This window comes from Taeniopygia guttata, chromosome 3 (genome assembly GCF_048771995.1).
Source record: "Taeniopygia guttata chromosome 3, bTaeGut7.mat, whole genome shotgun sequence".
In the NCBI taxonomy this organism is placed as follows: domain Eukaryota; kingdom Metazoa; phylum Chordata; class Aves; order Passeriformes; family Estrildidae; genus Taeniopygia; species Taeniopygia guttata.
This window is the reverse complement of record NC_133027.1, coordinates 1,558,266-1,582,454: the sequence shown is the minus strand read 5'-3', so window position 1 is coordinate 1,582,454 and position 24,189 is coordinate 1,558,266. Positions and strand designations below refer to the sequence as shown.

General features: G+C 49.5%; 2 protein-coding genes across 9 annotated transcripts in view; one reads left to right on the top strand and one right to left on the bottom strand.

Moving 5' to 3' along the window:
- The first annotated feature begins 4,334 nt into the window (after positions 1 to 4,334).
- CHRNA2 (cholinergic receptor nicotinic alpha 2 subunit) lies at positions 4,335 to 15,555 on the top strand. Its single transcript, XM_072926153.1, has 5 exons — positions 4,335 to 4,488; positions 8,367 to 8,411; positions 10,754 to 10,863; positions 11,762 to 12,848; positions 15,369 to 15,555. The coding sequence occupies exons 1-5, from the start codon at positions 4,468 to 4,470 to the stop codon at positions 15,492 to 15,494; spliced, it is 1,389 nt and encodes a 462-aa protein (XP_072782254.1). The 5' UTR covers positions 4,335 to 4,467; the 3' UTR covers positions 15,495 to 15,555.
- Positions 15,556 to 18,783: 3,228 nt separating this feature from the next.
- The window catches only part of PTK2B (protein tyrosine kinase 2 beta), a 96,336-nt gene continuing 90,930 nt past the window's right edge, over positions 18,784 to 24,189 (bottom strand). For all 8 annotated transcript variants that reach the window (XM_072926231.1, XM_072926228.1, XM_072926227.1 and 5 more), the window contains 2 exons: positions 22,163 to 22,243; positions 18,784 to 19,539 (listed from right to left, as the gene is read on the bottom strand). In XM_072926231.1, coding sequence (XP_072782332.1) covers positions 19,324 to 19,539; positions 22,163 to 22,243 — 297 coding nt within the window. In that variant the 3' untranslated portion in view covers positions 18,784 to 19,323. The remainder of the gene's footprint in view (positions 19,540 to 22,162; positions 22,244 to 24,189) is intronic.

The following is a 24,189-nucleotide window of genomic DNA, read 5'->3' as shown; positions in this document are numbered from 1 at the left end:
ACCGACGGTGAGAGACATTCCCGAAATTCCCGAAATTCCCGAATATTCCCAAATATTCCCCAATTTCCTCCCAAATTCACAAATCCCAGAAATCCCCAAATCCCCGAAATTCCCAAAAATTCCCCAAATATTCCCAAATTTCCCCAATTTCCCCAATTTCCTCCCCAATTCCCCAATTCCGGAAATCCCCAAATCCCCAAAATTCCCAAAAATTCCCAAATATTCCCCAAAAATTCCCCAAAAATTCCCCCCAAAAATTCCCCAAAGTTCCCAAATACTCCCCAAAATTCCCCCAAAATTCCCAAATTTCCCAAAATATTCCCCCAAATTCCTCCCAAAATAGTCCCCAAAAATTTCCCCAAAATATTCCCTAAATATTTCCCAAACATTCCCAAAATATTCCCCAAAAATTCCTCCCAAATTCCCCAATTCTGGAAATCCCCAAATCCCCCAATTCCCAAAAATTCCCCAAATTCCCCCCCCCAAAAAATTCCAAAATATTCACAAAATTTTCCAAAAGTTCCCCAAATTTCCTCCAAAATTCCCAAATTCATGAAATCCCCAAATCCCCGAAATTCCCAAAAATTCCCGAAAATTCCCCAAATTTCCTCCACAATTTCCCAAATTCCCGAAAATTTCCGGAAATCCCCCAAATTTCCTCCAAAAATCCCCAATCCCCGAATTCCTGACATCCCCAAATCCCAAATATTCTCAAAAATTCCCGAAAAAATTCCATAAAATTCCCCCAAATTATCACAAAATTCCCAAATTCCAAAATTCCCAAAATTTTTTCCAAAATTTCCAAAAAAAATCCCAAAATATTCCCAAAATATTCCCAAAATTCCCAAATTACCCAAAATTCTCGAATTCCTGAAATCCCCAAATCCCCAAAAATTCCCAAAATTTCCCTCCAAAAAATCCCAAAACATTCCTGAAAATTCCCCCAAATTCCCTCAATTTCCTCTAAAATTCCCAAATCCCCAAAAATTCCCACAATTTCTCCCCAAAAATCCCAAAATATTCCCAAAAATTCCCCAAATTTCCTCCACAAATCCCCAATTCCAAAATGCCTGAAATCCCAAAATAATTCCCAAAATAATTCCCAAATCCCAAAAAACCCCAAAATTCCCAAAGAATTCCCAAATTCCCAAAATAATTCCCAAATTCTTAAAAGATTCCCCCAAAATTCTCAAATTATTCCGAAATCATTCCCAAATAGTTCCCAAATCATTCCCGAATAATTCCCAAAACAATTCTCAAAATAATTCCCAAATCACTAAAATAAATCCCAAAATAATTCCCAAATCCTGAAAATAATTCCCAAATACTTCCCCAAATCCCCCAAGCAATCCAAAATTCCCAATGAATTCCCGAAGAATTCCCAAATTCCCAAAATTTTTTCCCAAAAAATTCCTAAATAATTCCCAATTCCCCAAAATAATTCCAAAATAATTCCAGCCCAGTGACGGATAATCAATACCCAATCCATTGACAGATAATCAATACCTAATAATTCCTAGATAATTCCCAAAATAATTCCTAAAAAATTCGCAAAATAATTCCCAAAGAATTCCCAAAACAATTCCCAAATTCCCAAAATAATTCCCGAATTCCAAAAAAATTCCCAAATCATTCCCAAAATAATCCCCAAAATAATCCCCAAAATAATTCCCTAAGAATTCCCAAATGATTCCCAAATTCCAAAAATAATTCCTGAATTCCGAAAAAATTCCCAAATAATTCCCAAAATAATCTCCAAAATAATTCCTAAAGAATTCCCCAAATAATTCCCAAATTCCTGGAGAATTCCCAAGGAATTCCCAAATAATTCCCAAATTCGTAAAATAATTCCCAAATTCCGAAAAAATTCCCAAAATAATCCCAAAATAATCCCCAAAATAATTCCCAAAAAATTCCTAAATAATTCCCAAAGAATTCCCAAATTCCTGAAATAATTCCCAAAAAATTCCCAACATAACTCCCAAATAATTCCCCAAAATAATTCCCAAATTCCAAAAAAATTCCCAAATCATTCCCAAAATAATCCCCCAAAGAATTCCCCAAATAATTCCCAAAATAATCCCTAAATAATTCCCAAAGGATTCCCCAAATAATTCCCAAATTCCCAAAATAATTCCCGAATTCCGAAAAAATTTCCCAAATCATTCCCAAAATAATCCCCAAAATAATTCCTAAAGAATTCTTAAATAATTCCCAAAGAATTCCCAAAGAGTTCCCCAAATCATTCCCAAATTCCAAAAAAATTCCCAAATCATTCCCAAAATAATCGCCAAATAATTCCTAAAGAATTCTCAAAAGAATTCCCAAAGAATCCCCAAACAATTCCCAAATTCCCAGAGAATTCCCAAAGAATTCCCAAATAATCCCCAAAATAATTCCCAAATAATTCCCCAAACAATTCCCAAATTCCCAAAATAATTCCCAAATCATTCTCAACATAATTCCCCAAAAAATTCCTAAATAATTCCTAAATAATTCCGAAATCATCCCCAAAATAATCCCCAAAATAATTCCTAAATAATTCCCAAAATAATTCCCAAAGAATTCCCAAAATAATTCCCAAATTCTGAAAAAAATCTCAAATAATCCCGAAAATAATCCCCAAAATAATTCCTGAATAATTAATTCCCAAAGAATCCCCAAAATAATTCCCAAATTCCAAAAGTAATTCCCAAAAAAATCGCAAAACAATTCCCAAAAAATTCGCAAAATAATTCCTAAAATTTCACAAAAAAATTCCCAAATCATTCCCAAAATAACCCTCAAATCCCCAAAATAATTCCCAAAATAATTCCCAAAGAATCCCCAAAAAAATTCCCAAATAATTCCCAAAATAATCCCCAAAATAATTCCTAAATAGTTCCCCAAACAATTCCCAAATCCCCAAAATAATTCCTAAATAATCCCCAAAATAATTCCTAAAGAATTCCCAAAGTAGTTCCTAAATAATTCCCAAATTCCAAAAAAATTCCAAAATCATTCCCAAAATAATCCCCAAAATAATTCCTAAATAATTGCTAAAATAATTCCCCGAGAATTCCCCAAAGAATTCCCAAAGAATGCCCAAAATAATCCCCAAAATAATTCCTAAATAATTCCCAAAATAATTCCCAAACAATTCCCTGAATAATTCCCAAAGAATTCCCGGAGAATTCCCAAAGAATTCCGCAAAACAATTCCCAAAAAATTCCGCAAAACAATTCCCGAAAAATTTGCAAAACAATTCCCAAATTCCCGATGTTATTCCCCAAAAATTCCCAACATAACTCCCAAATAATTCCCCAAAATAATTCCTGAATTCCAAAAAAAATCCCAAATCATTCCCAAAATAATTCCCCAAAATAATTCCCGAATTCTGAAAAAATTCCCAAATCATTCCCAAAATAATCCCCAAAATAATTCCTAAATAATTCCCAAAATAATCCCCAAAATAATTCCTAAATAATTCCCAAAATAATTCCCAAAGGATTCCCAAAATTATTCCCAAATTCCCCAAAATAATTCCCGAATTCCAAAAAAATTACAAAATCATTCCCAAAACAATCCCCAAAATAATTCCTAAAGAATTCCCAAAATAATTCCCAAAAAAATTCCACAAAACAATTCCCAAAATAATTCCCAAATTCCCCAAATAACTCGCGAATTCTGAAAAAAGTCCCAAATAATTCCCAAAGTAATCCCCAAAATAATTCCTAAATAATTCCCAAATCATTCCCAAAATAATTCCCAGAGAATCCCCAAAATAATTCCTAAAGAATTCCCAAAATAATTCCGAAAATAATTCGAAATTCCCAATATTATTCCCTATTTCCGAAAAAATTCCCAAACCATTCCCAAAATAATCCCCAAAATAATTCCCAAAGAATCCCCAAAATAATTCCCAAAAAAATTCCACAAAACAATTCCCAAAATAATTCTCAAATTACCCAAATAACTCGCGAATTCTGAAAAAAGTCCCAAATAATTCCCAAAATAATCCCCAAAATAATTCCTAAATAATTCCCAAAATAATTTCCAAAGAATTCCCCAAGTAAATCTCAAATTTCCAAAATAATTCTGAAAGAATTCCCGGAATAATTCCCAAATTCCAAAAATAATTCCCGAATTCTGAAAAAATTCCCAAATCATTCCCCAAATAATCCCCAAATCCCCCAAATAATCCGAAAATAATTCCCAAATCATTCCCAAAATAATCCCCAAAATAATCCCCAAAGAATCCCCAAAATAATCCCCAAAGAATCCGCAAAATAATTCCCAAAGAATATCCCAAGCAATTCCCTTTATTCCCCCCCGGCAGCGGCGGTTCCGGGTCCGGGTCCGGCCGGTGGCGGCGGCGGTGCCGGGGCGGAGTCGCGGCTGTTCCGCCGGCTGTTCTCCCGCTACAGCCGCTGGGCGCGGCCGGTCCCCAACACCTCGGCCGTGGTGATCGTGCGCTTCGGGCTCGCCATGGCCCAGCTCATCGACGTGGTGAGCGCGTCCTTCCTTCCCTCGGGAATTCCCGGGATGAGGGGGGGAATTACCGGGATTTGGGGGACGAAATTCCCGGGATTCGGGGGTCGAAATTCCTGGGATTGGGGGGTTGAAATTCCTGGGATTTGGGAGTTGAAATTCCTGGGATTTCATAGCTGTAATTCCCGGGATTCTGGGGTCAAAATTCCCGGGATTCTGTCAAAATTCCTGGGATTGTGTGGTTGAAATTCCCGGGATTCGGGGATTGAAATTCCCGGGATTCAGGGGGTGAAATTCCCGGGATTTTGTCAAAACTCCTGGAATTCCTTTGTCAAAATTCCAGGGATTCTGGGGTCAAAATTCCCGGGATTTTGTGGTTGAAATTCCTGAGATTTTGTGGTTGAAATTCCTGGGATTGTGTGGTCAAAATTCCCAGGATTCGGTGGTCAAAATTCCCGAGATTCTATGCTCAGAATTCCGGGGATTCCACTCCCAAAATTGCCGGGATTGGGGGGGTGAAATTGCCGGGATTCGGGGGGTGAAATTCCTGTGATCCAGGGGTGGAAATTCCAGGGATTCTGTGATAAAAATTCCCAGGATTCTGTGGTCAAAATATCAGGGATTTTGTGGTCAAAATTCCCGAGATTCCATGGTCAGAATTGATTCCACTCCCAAAATTCCCGGGATTGGGTGGTTGAAATTCCTGGGATTTTGTGGTTGAAATTCCCGCGATTCGGGGGCTGTAATTCCCGGGATTGTGTGGTTGAAATACCGGGGATTGTGGGGTTGAAATTCCCGGGATTTGGGGCTTGAAATTCATGGGATTCTGCACCCAAATTCCTGGGATTTTGTGGTCAAGATTCCCAAGATTCCATGGTCAAATTCCCGGGATTCTGTGGTCGAAATTCCAGGGATTCTGTGATAAAAATTCCCGTGATTCCATGGTCAAAATTCCCAGGATTGTGTGGTTGAAGTTCCTGGGATTTCAGAGCTGTAATTCCCGGGATTCTGTGGTTCAAATTCCCAGGATTCTGTGGTTGAAATTCCCTGGATTTTGTGGTCAAGATTCCCAGTATTCCATGGTCAAAATTCCCGGGATTGGGTGGTTGAAATTCCTGGGATTCGGAGGGGGAAATTCCCGGGATTCGGGAGGGGAAATTACCGGAATTTGGGGGTGGAATTCCTGGGATTCTGTGGTCAAAATTCCCGGGATTCTGTAGTTGAAATTCCCGGGATTCTGTGGTCAAAATTCCCGGGATTCTGTGGTTGAAATTCCCGGGATTCTGTGGTTGAAATTCCCGGCATTGTGGGGTTGAAATTCCCGGGATTTTGTGGTCAAAATTCCCGGGATTCTGTGGTCTAAATTCCGGGGATTCTGTCAAAATTCCTGGAATTCTGTGGTTAAAAATTCCCGGGATTCCATGGTCAAAATTCCGGGGATTCCACTCCCGAAATTTCTGGGATTGTGTGGTCAAAATTCCCGGGATTCAGTGGTTAAAATTTCCAGGATTCTGTCAAAATTCCTGGAATTCCGTTGTCAAAATTCCCAGGATTCCACTCCCAAAATTCCCGGGATTCAGGGGTTGGAATTCCCGGGATTCGGGGCTTGAAATTCTTGGGATTTGGGGGTTGAAATTCCCGGGATTTGGGGGGTGAAATTCCCGGGATTCGGGGGTTGAAATTTGCGGGATTTGGGGGAGGAAATTCCCGGGATTTGGGGGGTGAAATTCCCGGGATTCGGGGGTTGAAATTTGCGGGATTTGGGGGAGGAAATTCCCGGGATTTGGGGGGTGAAATTGCCTGGGATTTCATAGCTGCAATTCCCAGGATTCCATGGTCAAAATTCCCACGATTCTGTGGTCGAAATTCCTGGGATTCTGTCAAAATTCTTGGGATTCTGTGGTTGAAATTCCCGGGATTTCATAGCTGGAATTCCCAGGATTCCATGGTCAAAATTCCCGGGATTCCGTGCCTGAATTTCCCAGGATTTCATGGTCAAAATTCCCAGGATTCCGTGGTCAAAATTCCCAGGATTCTGTGGCCAAATTCCCGAGATTCTGTGGTCAAAATTCCTGGGATTGTGGGGTTGAAATTCCCGGGATTTGGGGGTTGAAATTCCCGGGATTTGGGGGCGAAATTTCCGGGATTCGGGGGGGAAATTCCCGGGATTCGGGGAGGGGGAATTCCCAGGATTTGGAGGGCGGAATTCCCGGGATTTCGGGGGTGAAATTCCCGGGATTTGGGGGTTGAAATTCCTGGAATTCAGGGGGGAAAATTCCCGGGATTCGGGGGTTGAAATTCCCGGGATTTGGGGGTTGAAATTCCTGGGATTTGGGGGGTGAAATTCCTGGGATTCGGGGGGTGAAATTCCTGGGATGCAGGGGGTGAAATTCCTGGGATTTGGGGGGTGAAATTCCTGGGATTGTGGGGTTGAAATTCCTGGGATTTGGGGGTTGAAATTGCCGGGATTCGGGGGGGAAATTCCCGGGATTCGGGGGGGAAATTCCCGGGATTCGGGGGGTGAAATTCATGGGATGCAGGGGGTGAAATTGCCGGGATTTCATAGCTGCAATTCACGGGATTCTGTCAAAATTTCTGGAATTCCGTTGTCAAAATTCCCGGGATTCTGTGGTTGAAATTCCTGGAATTCATAGCTGTAATTCCCAGGATTCCATGGCCAAAATTCCAGGGATTCCACTCCTGAAATTCCCGGGATTCTGTGGTTGAAATTCCTGCGATTCGGGGGTTGAAATTCCTGGGATTCTGTGGTTGAAATTCCCGGGATTTCATAGCTGGAATTCCCAGGATTCCTTGGTCAAAATTCCCGGGATTCCGTGCCTGAATTTCTCCGGATTCTGTCAAGATTCCCAAGATTCCATGGTCAAAATTCCCAGGATTCTGTGGCCAAATTCCCGAGATTCTGTGGTCAAAATTCCTGGGATTGTGGGGTTGAAATTCCTGGGATTTGGGGGTTGAAATTCCCGGGATTCGGGGGATAAAATTACCGGGATTCGGGGGGGAAATTCCCGGGATTCGGGGGGTGAAATTCCTGGGATTTCGTAGCTTTAATTCACGGTATTCTGTGGTCAAAATTCCTGGAATTGTGTGGTCAAGATTCCCGCGATTCTGTGGTCGAAATTCCCGGGATTTTGTGGTTGAAATTCCTGGAATTCTGTGGTCAACGTTCCCGGGATTCCATGGCCAAAATTCTGGGGATTCCACGCCCAAAAATTCCCGGGATTTTGTGGTCAAAATTCCCGGGATTGTGTGGTTGAAATTGCCGGGATTTTGTGGTCGAAATTGCCAGGATTCTGTCAAAATTCCTGGGATTTTGTGGTTGAAATTCCAGGGATTCCACTCCCAAAATTCCCGGGATTCTGTGGTCAAAATTCCCGGGATTCTGTGGTCGGAATTCCTGGGATTCCGTGATCAGAATTCTGGTGATTCCACTCCCGAAATTCCCGGGATTTTGTGGTTGAAATTCATGGGATTCTGCACCCAAATTCCTGGGATTTTGTGGTCAAAATTCCCGGGATTCTGTGGTGTAATTCCCAGGATTCCATTGTCAAAATTCCCGGGATTCTGTACTCAAAATTCTCAGGATTCTGCACCCAAATTCCCGGGATTCTGCCATAAAAATTCCCGGGATTCCTTGCCTGAATTTCCTAGGATTCTGCACCCGAATTCCCAGAATTCTGTGGTCAAAATTCCCGGGATTCTGTGGTTGAAATTCCCGGGATTCCACAGCCGTGATTCCCGGGATTCTGTGGTTTAATTCCCGGGATTCTGTGGTTGTTATTCCTGGAATTTTGGGATCCCAGGAATTTTGGGACCCCGGGAATTTTGGGACAATCCCTCGGGATCTCCCTCCGGCTCATCCCCGTTTCCCACCGCAGGATGAGAAGAACCAGATGATGACCACCAACGTCTGGCTGAAGCAGGTGGGATCCGGGATTTGGGATTTGGGATTTGGGGTTTGGGGTTTGGGATTTGGGATTTGGGATTTGGGGTTTGGGATTTGGGGTTTGGGATTTGGGGTTTGGGGTTTGGGATTTGGGGTTTGGGGTTTGGGGTTTGGGGTTTGGGGTTTGGGGTTTGGGATTTGGGGTTTGGGGTTTGGGATTTGGGATTTGGGATTTGGGGTTTGGGGTTTGGGATTTGGGGTTTGGGATTTGGGATTTGGGATTTGGGGTTTGGGATTTGGGGTTTGGGGTTTGGGGTTTGGGGTTTGGGGTTTGGGGTTTTTTGGGGTTTGGGGTTTGGGATTTGGGATTTGGGGTTTGGGGTTTGGGGTTTGGGATTTGGGATTTGGGGTTTGGGGTTTGGGGTTTGGGATTTGGGGGTTGGGATTTGGGATTTGGGGTTTGGGGTTTGGGATTTGGGGTTTGGGGTTTGGGGTTTGGGGTTTGGGGTTTGGGATTTGGGATTTGGGGTTTGGGGTTTGGGGTTTGGGATTTGGGATTTGGGGTTTGGGGTTTGGGGTTTGGGATTTGGGGTTTGGGATTTGGGGTTTGGGATTTGGGGTTTGGGGTTTGGGGTTTGGGGTTTGGGGTTTGGGATTTGGGGTTTGGGGTTTGGGGTTTGGGGTTTGGGATTTGGGATTTGGGATTTGGGATTTGGGGTTTGGGGTTTGGGATTTGGGATTTGGGGTTTGGGGTTTGGGGTTTGGGATTTGGGGTTTGGGGTTTGGGATCCGGGATTTGGGGTTTGGGGTTTATTTGGGATTTGGGGTTTGGGGTTTGGGATCTGGGATTTGGGATCCGGGATTTGGGGTTTGGGATTTGGGATTTGGGGTTTGGGATTTGGGGTTTGGGAATGGGATTTGGGAGTAGGATTTGGGAATCTGCCCCATGGATCTGCTCCATGGATTGGCTCCATGGATCTGCTGTGTGGATTGGCTCCATGGATCTTCTCCGTGGATCTTCTCCATGGATCTCCTTCATGGATCTGCTTCTTGGATCTGCACGTTGGATCTGCTCCATGGATCAGCTCCATGGATTGGTTGCATGGATCAGCTCCATGGATCGGCTCCATGGATCAGCTCCATGGACCTCCTCGTTGGATCAGGTCCATGGATCTGCACCTTGGATTTGCTTGATGGAGCTCCTTCATGCATCTTTTCCGTGGATCTTCTCCATGGATCTGCTCCATGGATCTTCTCCATGGGTTGGATCCATGGATCGGCTCCATGGATAGGTTGCAGTGATCCGCTCCGTTGATCTGATCCATGGATGAGCTCCATGCTTTGGTTGCATAGATGGGCTCCATGGATCGGCTCCATGGATCCGCTCCGTCGATCACCTCCATGGATGGTTTCCATGGATGAGCTCCATGGATTGGCTTCATGGATGTTTTCCATGGATTGGATCCATGCATCGGCTCCGTCGATCACCTCCATGGATGAGCTCCATGGATGAGCTCCATGGATTGGCTTCATGGATCTTCTCCATGGGTTGGATCCATGCATCGGCTCCGTCGATCACCTCCATGGATGTTTTCCATGGATGTTTTCCATGGATGTTTTCCATGGATGTTTTCCATGGATGTTTTCCATGGATGTTTTCCATGGATGTTTTCCATGGATGTTTCCTATGGATGTTTTCCATGGATGTTTTCCATGGATGTTTTCCATGGATGTTTTCCATGGATGTTTTCCATGGATGTTTTCCATGGATGTTTTCCATGGATATTTTCCATGGATGGTCTCCATGGATGTTTTCCATGGATGTTTTCCATGGATGTTTTCCATGGATGTTTTCCATGGATGTTTTCCATGGATGTTTTCCGTGGATGTTTTCCATGGATGTTTTCCATGGATGTTTTCCATGGATGTTTTCCATGGATGTTTTCCATGGATCCGTTCCGTCGATCACCTCCATGGATGTTTTCCGTGGATGTTTTCCATCGATCACCTACATGGATGTTTTCCATGGATGTTTTCCATGGATGTTTTCCATGGATGTTTTCCATGGATGTTTTCCATGGATGTTTTCCATGGATGTTTCCCATGGATGTTTTCCATGGATGTTCTCCATGGATGGGCTCCATGGATGGTTTCCATGGATGTTTTCCATGGATGTTCTCCATGGATGTTTTCCATGGATGTTTTCCATGGATGTTTTCCATGGATGTTTTCCATGGATGTTTTCCATGGATGTTTTCCATGGATGGTTTCCATGGATGTTGTTTTCCATGGATGTTTTCCATGGATGTTTTCCATGGATGTTCTCCATGGATATTTCCATGGATGTTCTCCACGGATGGTCCCGCCGTGTCCCGGCAGGAGTGGAGTGACTACAAGCTGCGCTGGGATCCGGCGGAGTTCGACAACGTCACCTCCATCCGTGTCCCCTCCGAGATGATCTGGATCCCCGACCTCGTCCTCTACAACAAGTCAGTGCCGCTGCCGGCACCGGGAATTCCTGGGATAGCTGGGAATTCCTGGGATAGGCGGGAATTCCTGGGATAGCCGGGAATTCCTGGGACAGCCGGGAATTTCCTAAATCCCTTCCCTAAATCACTTCCTTTCGCTTCCCATTGCTTCAGGTCACATGACCCCATTCCATTATCTCATGATCCCGTCCCATTGATCCCATTGATCCCATTGATCCCATTGATCCCATTGATCCCATCTCATTCATCCCATCCATCCCATTGATCCCATCCCATTATCCCACCCCATCCCATCCCACTGATCCCATGGATCCCATCTCATTTATCCCATCCCATCCCAGTGATCCCATTGATCCCATCCCATTATCCCATGGATCCCATCCCATGGATCCTATTGATCCCATCCATCCCATCCCATCCATCCCATGGATCCCATTATCCCATTATCCCATTATCCCATCCCACCTTCATCCCTTCTCCAACCAAGTCTCATCCCAAGGCCCATCCCAAGACTGATCCCAAGGCCATTCCTGACCATTCCCGACCATTCCCTGTTTTCCAGTGCCGATGGCAAGTTCACCATGACCCACATGACCAAAGCCCACCTGTTCTTGTGTCCCATCCCATTATCCCATTATCCCATTATCCCATTATCCCATTATCCCATTATCCCATGGATCCCATTTTGTGGATCCCATTATCTCATCCCATTATCCCATCCCACCTTCATCCCTTCCACAACCAAAGCTCATCCCAAGGCCCATCCCAAAACTAATCCCAAAGCTCATCCCAAAGCTCATCCCAAAGTTCATCCCAAGACTCATCCCAAGGCTCATCCCATGGCCATTCCTGACCGTTCCTGACCATCCCTGACCATTCCCACCATTCCGTGTTCCAGCGCCGACGGCGAGTTCGCGGTGCGGCACATGACCAAGGCCCACCTGTCCTGGGACGGGACGGTCACCTGGGTGCCACCGGCCATCTACAAGAGCTCCTGCAGCATCGACGTCACCTTCTTCCCCTTCGACCAGCAGAGCTGCAAGATGAAGTTCGGCTCCTGGACCTACGACAAGGCCAAGATCGACCTGGAGAACATGGACCACCAGGTGGACCTGAAGGACTACTGGGAGAGCGGCGAGTGGGCCATCATCAACGCCGTGGGCACCTACAACTCCAAGAAGTACGACTGCTGCACGGAGATCTACCCCGACATCACCTTCTACTTCGTCATCCGCCGCCTGCCGCTCTTCTACACCATCAACCTGATCATCCCGTGCCTGCTCATCTCCTGCCTGACCGTGCTGGTCTTCTACCTGCCCTCGGACTGCGGCGAGAAGATCACGCTCTGCATCTCCGTGCTGCTGTCCCTCACCGTGTTCCTGCTGCTCATCACCGAGATCATCCCCTCCACCTCGCTGGTCATCCCGCTGATCGGCGAGTACCTGCTCTTCACCATGATCTTCGTCACGCTCTCCATCGTCATCACCGTCTTTGTGCTCAACGTGCACCACCGCTCGCCGGGCACGCACGCCATGCCGCGGTGGGTGCGCGGCGTGTTCCTCGGCGCCGTGCCGCGCTGGTTGGCCATGAAGAGGCCACCACCGGTGGTGGTGGTGCCACCCGAGGGGACGGGGACGCGGCTCAGCGCGTCCCGCTGCTGGCTGGAGACCGACGTGGACGACAAGTGGCACGAGGAGGAGGAGGAGGAGGAGGAGGAGGAGGAGAAGACCTGTCCCAACCATCCCGCGGAACCCGAGGAGAAGCGGTTCCACCATGGCCAAGGCGGGAAAGGAGCGGCGGCCGAGTCGGCCAAGGGGAGGAAGGAGAAGAAGAAGAAGGAGGAGGAGGAGGAGGAGGAGGAGGAGGAGGAGGAGGAGGAGGAAGGCTCGGAGCGGGGCCTGGCGCTGTCCCCCCGGGTGCTGAAGGCCCTGGAAGGGGTTCAGTACATCGCCGACCACCTGCGGGCCGAGGACGCCGACTTCTCCGTGAGTTCTGGAGCCGCGGGTGGGGCTGGAGACCCCAAAATTGGGAATGGAAAATCTGGGATCTACAAGTGGAGCTGGAGGTCCCAAAATTGGGAATGGAAAATTTGAGATCTGTGGGTGGGGCTGGAGATCCCAAAATTGGGAATGGAAAATTTGGGATCTACAAATGGGGCTGGAGATCCCAAAATTGGGAAGAGAAGATTTGGGATCTGTGGATGGGGCTGGAGAACCCAAAATTGGGAAGGGAAGTTCTGGGATCCAGTTTTGATTTTTGAGGACCCAAAATGGGGAATGGAAGATTTGGGATCTGTGGGTGGGGCTGGAGATCCCAAAATTGTGAAAGGGTTCTGGGATCCACGGAGGGTTCCAAAAATCCCAAAATTGGGAATGGAAGATTTGGGATCTATGGGTGGGGCTGGAGATCCCAAAATTGGGAATGGAAAATTTGGGATCTACAAGTGGGGCTGGAGATCCCAAAATTGGGAATGGAAAATTTGGGATCTGTGGATGGGGCTGGAGATCCCAAAATTGGGAATGGGGGTTCTGGGATCCATGGGTGGGGCTGGAGATCCCAACATTGGGAAGAGAAGATTTGGGATCCGTGGATGGGGCTGGAGATCCCAAAATTGGGAAAGGGGGTTCTGGGATCTACAAGTGGGGCTGGAGATCCTAAAAGTGGGAATGGAAGATTTGGGACCTGTGGATGGGGCTGGAGATCCCAAAATTGGGAACGGGAATTCTGGGATCTACAAGTGGGACTGGAGATCCCAAAATTGGGAATGGGGGTTCTGGGATCTACAAGTGGGACTGGAGATCCCAAAATTGGGAATGGGGGTTCTGGGATCTACAAGTGGGACTGGAGATCCCAAAATTGGGAAGGGAAGATTTGGGATCTACAAATGGGGCTGGAGATCCCAAAATTGGGAATGGCGGTTCTGGGATCCATGGGTGGGGCTGGAGATCCCAAAATTGGGAATGGCGGTTCTGGGATCCATGGGTGGGGCTGGAGATCCCAAAATTGGGAATGGAAGATTTGGGATCCTCAAATGGAGCTGGAGATCCCAAAATTGGGAATGGGGGTTCTGGGATCCAGTTTTGATTTTTGAGGACATCCCAAAATTGGGAAGTTCTGCAAACTGGGGATGGGGCTGGAGATCCCAAAATTGGGAAGTTCTGGGATCCTTGGATGGGGCTGGAGATCCCAATATTTAGAATGGCGGTTCTGGGATCTACAAGTGGGGCTGGAGATCCCAAAATTGGGAAGGGAAGTTCTGGGATCCAGTTTTGATTTTTGAGATCCCAAAATTGGGAATGGGAGATTTGGGATCTGTGGATGGGGCTGGAGATCCCAAAATTGGGAATGGCGGTTCTGGGATCCATGGGTGGGGCTGGAGATCCCAAAATTGGGAATGGGAGTTCTGGGATCTACAAATGGGGCTGGAGATCCCAAAATTGGGAATGGCGGTTCTGGGATCCATGGGTGGGGCTGGGGATCCCAAAATTGGGAAGGGAAGTTCTGGGATCCAGTTTTGATTTTTGAGGACATCCCAAAATTGGGAAGTTCTGCAAACTGGGGATGGGGCTGGAGATCCCAAAATTGGGAAAGGGGGTTCTGGGATCTACAAGTGGGGCTGGAGGTCCCAAAATTGGGAATGGGGGTTCTGGAATCCATGGGTGGGGCTGGAGATCCCAAAATTGGGAAAGGGGGTTCTGGGATCTACAAGTGGGGCTGGAGGTCCCAAAATTGGGAAGTGCAGTTCTGGGATCTACAAATGGAGCTGGAGACCCCAAAATTGGGAATGGGGGTTCTGGGATCTACAAATGGAGCTGGAGACCCCAAAATTGGGAAGGGAAGATCTGGGATCCACGGAGGGTTCCTAAAATCCCAAAATTGGGAAGGGCAGTTCTGGGATCCGCGGGTGGGACCAGAGATCCCAAAATTGGGAATGGGGGTTCTGGGATCTACAAGTGGAGCTGAAAGGGGGTTCTGGGATCCTTGGATGGGGCTGGAGATCCCAAAAATTGGGAAGGGAAGATTTGGGATTCATGGAGGGTTCCTAAGATCCCAAAATTGGGAAGTGAAGTTCTGGTATCCTTGGATGGGGCTGGAGATCCCAAAATTGGGAATGGGGGTTCTGGGATCTACAAGTGGGGCTGGAGATCCCAAAATTGGGAATTGGGGTTCTGGAATCCACGGGTGGAGATCCCAAAATTGGGAATGGGGGTCCTGGGATCCATGGGTGGAGATTCCAAAATTGGGAATGGGGGTTCTGGGATCTACAAATGGGGCTGGAGATCCCAAAATCGGGAAGGGCTGTTCGGCATCCGTGGTTGGTTCCCGAGGCCCCAAAACCAGGGAGAAGATCCATGATCCATCTCCCACCTCCGTGGACACTCCCCCACCTCAGGATTCCTCGGAAAATCCGGACTGAGGAGATTCCCGGGAATCCCCGGGTGGTCTCCTGATCCCGGGAGATTCCCGGGAAGGGATTCCATTCCCACGGGATTTTCCCCCGGCAGGTGAAGGAGGACTGGAAGTACGTGGCCATGGTGATCGACCGGATCTTCCTCTGGATCTTCATCATCGTCTGCCTGCTGGGCACCGCGGGGCTCTTCCTGCCGCCCTACCTGGCCGGGATGATCTAGGGCCGGCCGCCGGGAATTCTGGGAATTTTGGGGATTTTGGGAATTTTGGGAATGGTGGGAATGGTGGGAATGGTGGTGGCCGCGTCCCGCTGGACACCGGTGGGGAGGTGGAGATGTGGGAGAACCTCCAGCGGGAATGGAGGGCGGAGAAAGGGATGGGGTGAGGTGGTGGTGATTGGCTGGGGGTGTCGTGGTCCCAACATCCCATAATCCCGTGATCCCATAATCCCGTGATCCCATAATCCCGTGATCCCACAATCTCATGATCCCACAATCCCATGATCCCAGGAGGTTGTGGGACAGGGATCATGTGGATGGTCCATGCAGAAGGAACATGGACTTGATCCCATAATCCCATGATCCCACAATCCCATGATCCCATAATCCCATGATCCCATAATCTCATCATCCCAGGAAGTTTTGGGACAGGGATCGTGTGGATGGTCCGTGCAGAAGGAACATGGACTTGATCCCATAATCCCATGATCCCATAATCCCATGGAAGGTGTGGGACAGGGATCGTGTGGATGGTCCGTGCAGAAGGGATTTGGACCTGATCCCACAATCCCATGATCCCTCAATCCCACGATCCCACAATCCCATGATCCCAGGAAGTTGTGGGACAGGGAGAACATTTTGGATGGTTGGTGGAGAAAGAATTTGAAGCTGATCCTATAATCCTGTGATCCCATAATCCCAAGATCCCATGGAAGGTGTGGGACAGGGATTATGTGGATGGTCCATGCGGAAGGAACATGGACTTGATCCCATAATCCCATGATCCCACAATCCCATGATCCCACAATCCCATGATCCCACAATCCCATGATCCCAGGAGTTTGTGGGACAGGGAGAACACTTTGGATGGTCTGTAGAGAAGGGTTTTGAACCCTGATCCCATAATCCCATGATCCCATAATCCGTGATCCCATAATCCTGTGATCCAACATCCCATAATCCCATGATCCCATAATCCCATGATCCCACAATCCCATGATCCCAGGAGTTTGTGGGACAGGGATAATGCTGTGGATGGTCTGTGCAGAAGGAACATGGACTTGATCCCACAATCCCATGATCCCACAATCCCATGATCCCACAATCCCATGATCCCACAATCCCATGATCCCAGGAGGTTGTGGGACAGGGATAACGCTCTGGATGGTCCGTGCAGAAGGGATTTGGACATGATCCCATAATCCCATGATCCCATAATCCCATGATCCCATAATCCTGTGATCCCAAAATCCCATGATCCCATAATCCCATGGAAGTTGTGGGACAGGGATCGTGTGGATGGTCCATGGAGAAGGAACATGGACTTGATCCCACAATCCCGTGATCCCATAATCCCATGATCCCACCATCCCAAGATCCCAGGAGGTTGTGGGACAGGAGCTCCGTCACTCCGGGGGATGAGTTTTACCGGGACACTGGGAAAATCTGGGAATTATGGAATTCCTTGGCTTGGGAAAGGTCTCGGAGATGTGGTCCAATCGTTGCCGGCGTGTCCTACCAAATCCACCGGGATTTAAATCCATCGGGAACGGCGACTCCGGCACTGCCCGGGGCTGGGAGAACCTCACCGTGCGGGAATGATCCCAAATATCCCATCAATAATTCCCAAAATCCCACAAACCTCCCCTGGTAGGGCCGTTCCCCCTCATCCCATCCCTCGTTCCCCGGGAGAAGATCCCGATCCCACCCGGCTCCACCCTCCAGGAGATGATCCCTCCAGATCCTCCTTTTTCCCGGGATTTTTCCCAGGATTTTTCCCGGGATTTTTCCCATCTCCGGCTGCTCCATCCTTTCCCTGGACACGCTCCAGCCCCTCGGAATCCTTGGAATGAGAGGCCACCGCCCCAAATTCCGGGGAATTTTTGGGGAAGCCGCACCTTGGGCACGGGAATCTCATCCCATTCCATGGAAAATTCCATTCCCACCATCCCGAGAAATCTCCTTGGCCATCCCAACTCTTCCAGTTCCCAGGAAACCGTTCCGATTCCCACGGGAATTCCGGAGAAAGGACAGGACCGGGAATGGCGGGGTTGGACCATCCCAACCCTTTTAATTCCCGAGGAATCCGTTCCTCTTCCCACGGGAATTCCGGAGGAAGGACAGGACAGGGAATGGCGGGATTGGACCATCCCAACCCTTCCAGTTCCTGAGGAAACCGTTCCTCTTCCCACGGGAATTCTGGAGGGATGACAGGACAGGGAATGGTGGGATTTGACCTTCCCAACCTTTTTAATTCCCGAGGAATCCGTTCCTCTTCCCACGGGAATTCCGGAGGAATGACAGGGAATGGCGGGGTTGGACCATCCCAACCCTTTTAATTCCCGAGGAAACCGTTCCTCTTCCCACGGGAATTCCGGAGGGATGACAGGACAGGGAATGGCGGGGTTGGACCATCCCAACCCTTTTAAATCCCGAGGAATCCGTTCCTCTTCCCACGGGAATTCCGGAGGGATGGAAGGACAGGGAATGGCGGGGTTGGACCATCCCAACCCTTCCAGATCCCGAGGAATCCATTCCTCTTCCCACGGGAATTCCAGAGGGATGACAGGGAATGGTGGGATTGGACCATCCCAACCCTTCCAGTTCCCGAGGAAACCGTTCCTCTTCCCACGGGAATTCCGGAGGGATGACAGGACCGGGAATGGCACAATTGGACCATCCCAACCCTTTTAATTCCCGAGGAAACCGTTCCTCTTCCCATGGGAATTCCAGAGGGATGACAGGACAGGGAATGGCGGGGTTGGACCATCCCAACCCTTCCAGTTCCCGAGGAAACCGTTCCTCTTCCCACGGGAATTCCGGAGGGATGACAGGAAAGACAGGGAATGGCGGGGTTGGACCATCCCAACCCTTTTAATTCCCAGGGAAACCGTTCCGATTCCCACGGGAATTCCAGAAAAATGACAGGACCGGGAATGGTGGGATTGGACCATCCCAACCCTTCCAGATCCCAGGAAACCGTTCCTCTTCCCACGGGAATTCCGGAGGGATGACAGGACAGGGAATGGTGGGGTTGGACCATCCCAACCCTTCCAGATCCCGAGGAAACCGTTCCTCTTCCCATGGGAATTCCGGAGGAAGGACCGGGAATTTCGGGCTTGGACCATCCCAACCCTTCCAGATCCCGAGGAAACCGTTCCTCTTCCCACGGGAATTCCGGAGGGATGACAGGACCGGGAATGGCGGGGTTGGACCATCCCAACCCTTTTAATTCCCGAGGAAACCGTTCCGATTCCCACGGGAATTCCGGAGCAATGACAGCAAGGACAGACAGGATTTGGCGCACGGTTTATCTCAGCCGGAAAAACAAAAAAAATCTGGGAAAACTGCGGGAAAAACGCTGCGGGAAAAGCCCGAACCGCCCGATTCCCAACCGGAACCGCGGCTTTGCCGGAGCGGCGCTGGCACAAAACTCGGGAATAACGCGGCTGGAAGAGGCGCCGTTCTCCGGGATTGCGTCCCCGCCTCAACTCCGAAATTCCCTCCCCGAAATTCCGCCGGCTCCGGAAGCGCCTCTTCCATAAATAAAACATTCCGAGGGAAACGCCGGACGTGGGAATTCCGGTTTTTCCCCCCCAAAAATCCCAAAATCCGCAAATCCTCAAGCTCGGAGGACAAATCCGGGAATCCGCCGGGATGGATCCCACCAACTCCTTCCCAATCCTCCAAATCCCAACTTTTCCTTGGAAAACTCAATTTTCCGAAGAGCGACGCGACGCTGGACGAACACAAGCGGGAAAAACGACGCACAGAGAAGCCGATTCCTCCCGGATCCGGACGGATTTTTTTGGAATTTTTTCCCTCCTCTTGGTCATTCCGAGCAGGGCTTGGCCAGCCGGGCCTGGAGCTTGGCCTGGTCCACGGCGTCCAGCAGGTTCTTGGCGTCCACGGCCAAGGCGTGCGCCGCCGTCAGCATCTGCCGCCGGAACTCCGCGCCCAGCGAGGTGCCGGAATTCTGCTGCGCCAGCCGCGTCTTGCCGATCAGGTTGGCCAAGTCCTTGTTGAGGAGCTTCTGGGTGCCCTCGATCTGCCAGGGGTTTTTTTGGGGTTTTTTTGGGAATTTGGAGAGGGATTTGTGGGAATGGTGATGCCCATCCCAACCGTGGAGTTCCTACCTCGATCTGCGAGGGTTTTTTTTGGGTTTTTTGGGGTTTTTTGGGAATTCAGAAAGGGATTTTGGGGAATGGTGATGCCCAACCCGACCGTGGAGTTCCTACCTCGATCTGGGAGGGGTTTTTTTGGGTTTTTGGGGGTTTTTTGGGAATTTGGAGAGGGATTTGTGGGAATGGTGATGCCCAACCCGACCGTGGAGTTCCTACCTCGATTTGCGAGGGGTTTTTTGGGTTTTTTTTGGGAATTTGGAGCGGGATTTGTGGGAATGGTGATGCCCAACCCGACCGTGGAGTTCCTACCTCGATCTGCGAGGGGTTTTTTATGGATTTGGGGGTTTTTTTGGGAATTTGGAGAGGGATTTGTGGGAATGGTGACGCCCAACCCAACCGTGGAGTTCCTACCTCGATCTGCGAGGGGTTTTTTGGGTTTTTGGGGATTTTTTGGGAATTTGGAGTGGGATTTGTGGGAATGGTGATGACCAACCCGACCGTGGAGTTCCTACCTCGATCTGCAAGGGGTTTTTTGGGTTTTTGGGGGTTTTTTGGGAATTTGGAGTGGGATTTGTGGGAATGGCGACGCCCAACCCGACCGGGGAGTTCCTACCTCGATCTGAGAGGGGTTTTGGGTTTTTTGGGGGGTTTTTTGGGAATTTGGAGTGGGATTTGTGGGAATGGTGACGCCCAACCCGACCGTGGAGTTCCTACCTCGATCTGAGAGGGGTTTTTTATGGATTTGGGGGTTTTTTTGGGAATTCAGGGTGGGATTTGTGGGAATGGCGATGCCCAACCCGACCGTGGAGTTCCTACCTCGATCTGCGAGGGGTTTTTTGGGTTTTTTGGGGTTTTTTGGGAATTCAAAGTGGGATTTGCGGGAATGGTGACGCCCAACCCGACCGTGGAGTTCCCACCTCGACCTGCGAGGGGTTTTTTTGGGTTTTTTTGGGGGTTTTTTGGGAATTCAGGGCGGGATTTGTGGGAATGGTGACGCCCAACCCGACCGTGGAGTTCCTACCTCGATCTGCCAGGGGTTTTTTTGGGTTTTTTTGGGTTTTTTTGGGTTTTTTGGGGGTTTTTTGGGAATTCGGAGTGGGATTTGTGGGAATGGTGACGCCCAACCCGACCGTGGAGTTCCTACCTCGATCTAGGAGGGGTTTTTTGGGTTTTTGGGGGTTTTTTGGGAATTCAGAGAGGGATTTGTGGGAATGGTGATGCCCAACCCGACCGTGGAGTTCCTACCTCGATCTGTGAGGGGTTTTTTGGGTTTTTTGGGGGGTTTTTTTGGGAATTCAGAGTGGGATTTGTGGGAATGGTGACGCCCAACCCGACCGTGGAGTTCCTACCTCGATCTAGGAGGGGTTTTTTATGGATTTGGGGGTTTTTTTGGGAATTCAGGGTGGGATTTGTGGGAATGGTGATGCCCAACCCGACCGTGGAGTTCCTACCTCGATCTGCGAGGGGTTTTTTGGGGAATTTTTTGGGAATTTGGAGAGGGATTTGCGGGAACGGTGACGCCCAACCCAACCGTGGAGTTCCTACCTCGATCTGCGAGGGTTTTTTTGGGTTTTTGGGGTTTTTTTGGGAATTCAGAGTGGGATTTGTGGGAATGGTGACGCCCAACCCGACCGTGGAGTTCCTACCTCGATCTGCGAGGGGTTTTTTGGGGGTTTTTTTGGGAATTTGGAGTGTGATTTGTGGGAATGGTGACGCCCAACCCGACCGTGGAGTTCCTACCTCAATCTGCGAGGGGTTTTTGGGGTTTTTTGGGGGTTTTTTGGGAATTTGGAGCGGGATTTGTGGGAATGGTGACGCCCAACCCGAACGTGGAGTTCCCACCTCGATCTGCGAGGGGTTTTTTTGGGTTTTTTGGGAATTTGCAGAGGGATTTGTGGGAATGGTGACGCCCAACCCGACTGTGGAGTTCCTACCTCGATCTGCCAGGGGTTTTTTTGGGGTTTTTTGGGGTTTTTTGGGAATTTGGAGTGGGATTTGTGGGAATGGTGACGCCCAACCCGACCGTGGAGTTCCTACCTCGATCTGCGAGGGGTTTTTTTGGGTTTTTTGGGGTTTTTTGGGAATTCGGGGTGGGATTTGTGGGAATGGTGACGCCCAACCCGACCGTGGAGTTCCTACCTCGATCTGCGAGGGGTTTTTTATGGATTTGGGGGGTTTTTTGGGAATTTGGAGAGGGATTTGAGGGAATGGTGATGCCCAACCCGACCGTGGAGTTCCTACCTCGATCTGCCAGGGGTTTTTTGGGGTTTTTTGGGGGTTTTTTGGGAATTTGGAGAGGGATTTGTGGGAATGGTGACGCCCAACCCGACCGTGGAGTTCCTACCTCGATCTGCGAGGGGTTTTTTTGGGTTTTTTGGGGGTTTTTTGGGAATTTGGAGAGGGATTTGTGGGAATGGTGATGCCCAACCCGACCGTGGAGTTCCTACCTCGATCTGCGAGGCGTTTTTTGGGTTTTTTGGGTTTTTTGGGAATTTGGAGTGGGATTTGTGGGAATGGTGACGCCCAACCCGACCGTGGCGTTCCCACCTCGGTGTGCGCAGAGCAGGGCAGGGCGGGCAGGACGGCGTCGACGCTCCCGATCAGCTTCCGCAGGGACAGGCCGATGGTCTGCGGGAAGGAGGGCGGGGTGGATCCATGAATGGATCCGGGATGGATCTGGGGGTGGATCCCGGGTTGGATTTGGGGATGGATTTAGGGAAGGATCTGGGGGTGGATCCAGGGATGGATTTAGGGGTGGATTCAGGGGATTTATCCGGGGGTGGATTTGGAGATGGATCCATAGACGGATCCAGGGGTGGATCACTGAATGGATCTGGGGATGGATCTGGGGATGGATCTTGGGGTGGATCCGGGGGTGGATCCGAGATATATCGGGGGGTGGATCCAGGGGTCGATCCAGGGATGGATTCGGGGTGGATCCGGGATGGATCTGGGGGTGGATCCGCGGATGGATTCGGGGGTGAATCCCGGAATGGATTCGGGGATGGATACGGGGGTGGATCCAGGGATGGACCCGGGATGGATCCAGGGGTGGATCTAGGGGTGGATCCCGGAATGGATCCAGGGGTCAATCCAGGGTGGATCTGGAGTTGATCTGGGGGTGGATCTGGGGGTGGATTCAGGGATGGATTCAGGGATGGATTCAGGGATGGATTTAGGGATGGATCCCGGAATGGATTTGGGGGTGGATCTGGGGTTGGATCCAGGGGTGGATCCGGGGATGGATCTGGGGTGGATCTGGGAATGGATTCAGAGATGGATCCGAGGATGGATCTCGGAGCGGATCCTGGAATGGATCTGGGGGTGGATAACGGAATGGATCTGGGGGTGGATTCGGGGATGGATCCGGGGATGGATCCGGGGTTGGATTTGGAGATGGATCCGGGGATGGGTCCAGGGAAGGAGCCAGGATGGATCCAGGGATGGATCCGAGGGTGGATCTGGGGGTGGATCTGGGGGTGGATCCAGGGATGGATCCGGGGTGGATTCGGGGATAGATCCAGGGATGGATTCAGGGATGGATCCCGGAGTGGATCTGGAGATGGATCCGGGGGTGGATCCGGTATGGATCTGGGGATGGATCCAGGAGTGGATCCAGAGATGGATCTGGGGGTGGATTCGGGGATGGATCCAGTAGTGGATCCAGGGATGGATCCGGGGGTGGATTCGGGGTGGATCCGGGGATGGATCCCGGAATGGATCCGGGGATGGATCTGGGGGTGGATCCTGGAATGGATCCCAGAGTGGATCCGGGGCTGGATCCTCGGATGGATCCGGGGATGGATCCAGGGATGGATCCGGGGATGGATTTAGGAATGGATCTGGGGATGGATTTGGGAATGGATCTGGGTGTGGAACCAGGGATGGATCCAGGGATGGATCTGGGGATGGATTCGGGGATGGATTCGGGGATGGATTTGGGGATGGATTTGGGGGTGGATCTGGGATGGATCTGGGGTGGATCCCAGAATGGATTCGGGGATGGATCCAGGGATGGATTCGGGGGTGGATCCCGGAATGGATCCAGGGATGGATTTAGGGATGGATCCAGGGGTGGATCTGAGATAGATCTGGGGTGGATCCCGGAACGGATCTGGGGGTGGATCTGGGGATGGATCCAGGGGTGGATCTGGGTGTGGATCCAGGGATGGATCCAGGGTTGGATTCAGGGATGGATTTAGGGATGGATCTGATGATGGATCCGGGGGTGGATCCGGGGGTGGATCCCACCATGGATCCAAGGATCCAGTGGATAAATTGGGAATGTTGGAGACTCTCCCACCATGGATCCAAGGGAGGAGCCGGGAATTGGTCCAAGGATCCCAAGGAGGAGATGGAAATGCGGGAATTGCTCCCACCATGGATCCAAGGATCCTATGGATCAGCCGGAAATGCGGGAATTGCTCCCACCATGGATCCATGGATCAGCCGGAAATGCAGGAATTGGGACCTCCAAGGATTTCATGGATCAGCCGGAAATGCGGGAATTGGGACCCCCATGGATCCAAGGATCAGCCGGAAATGCTGGAATTGGGATCACCATGGATCCCATG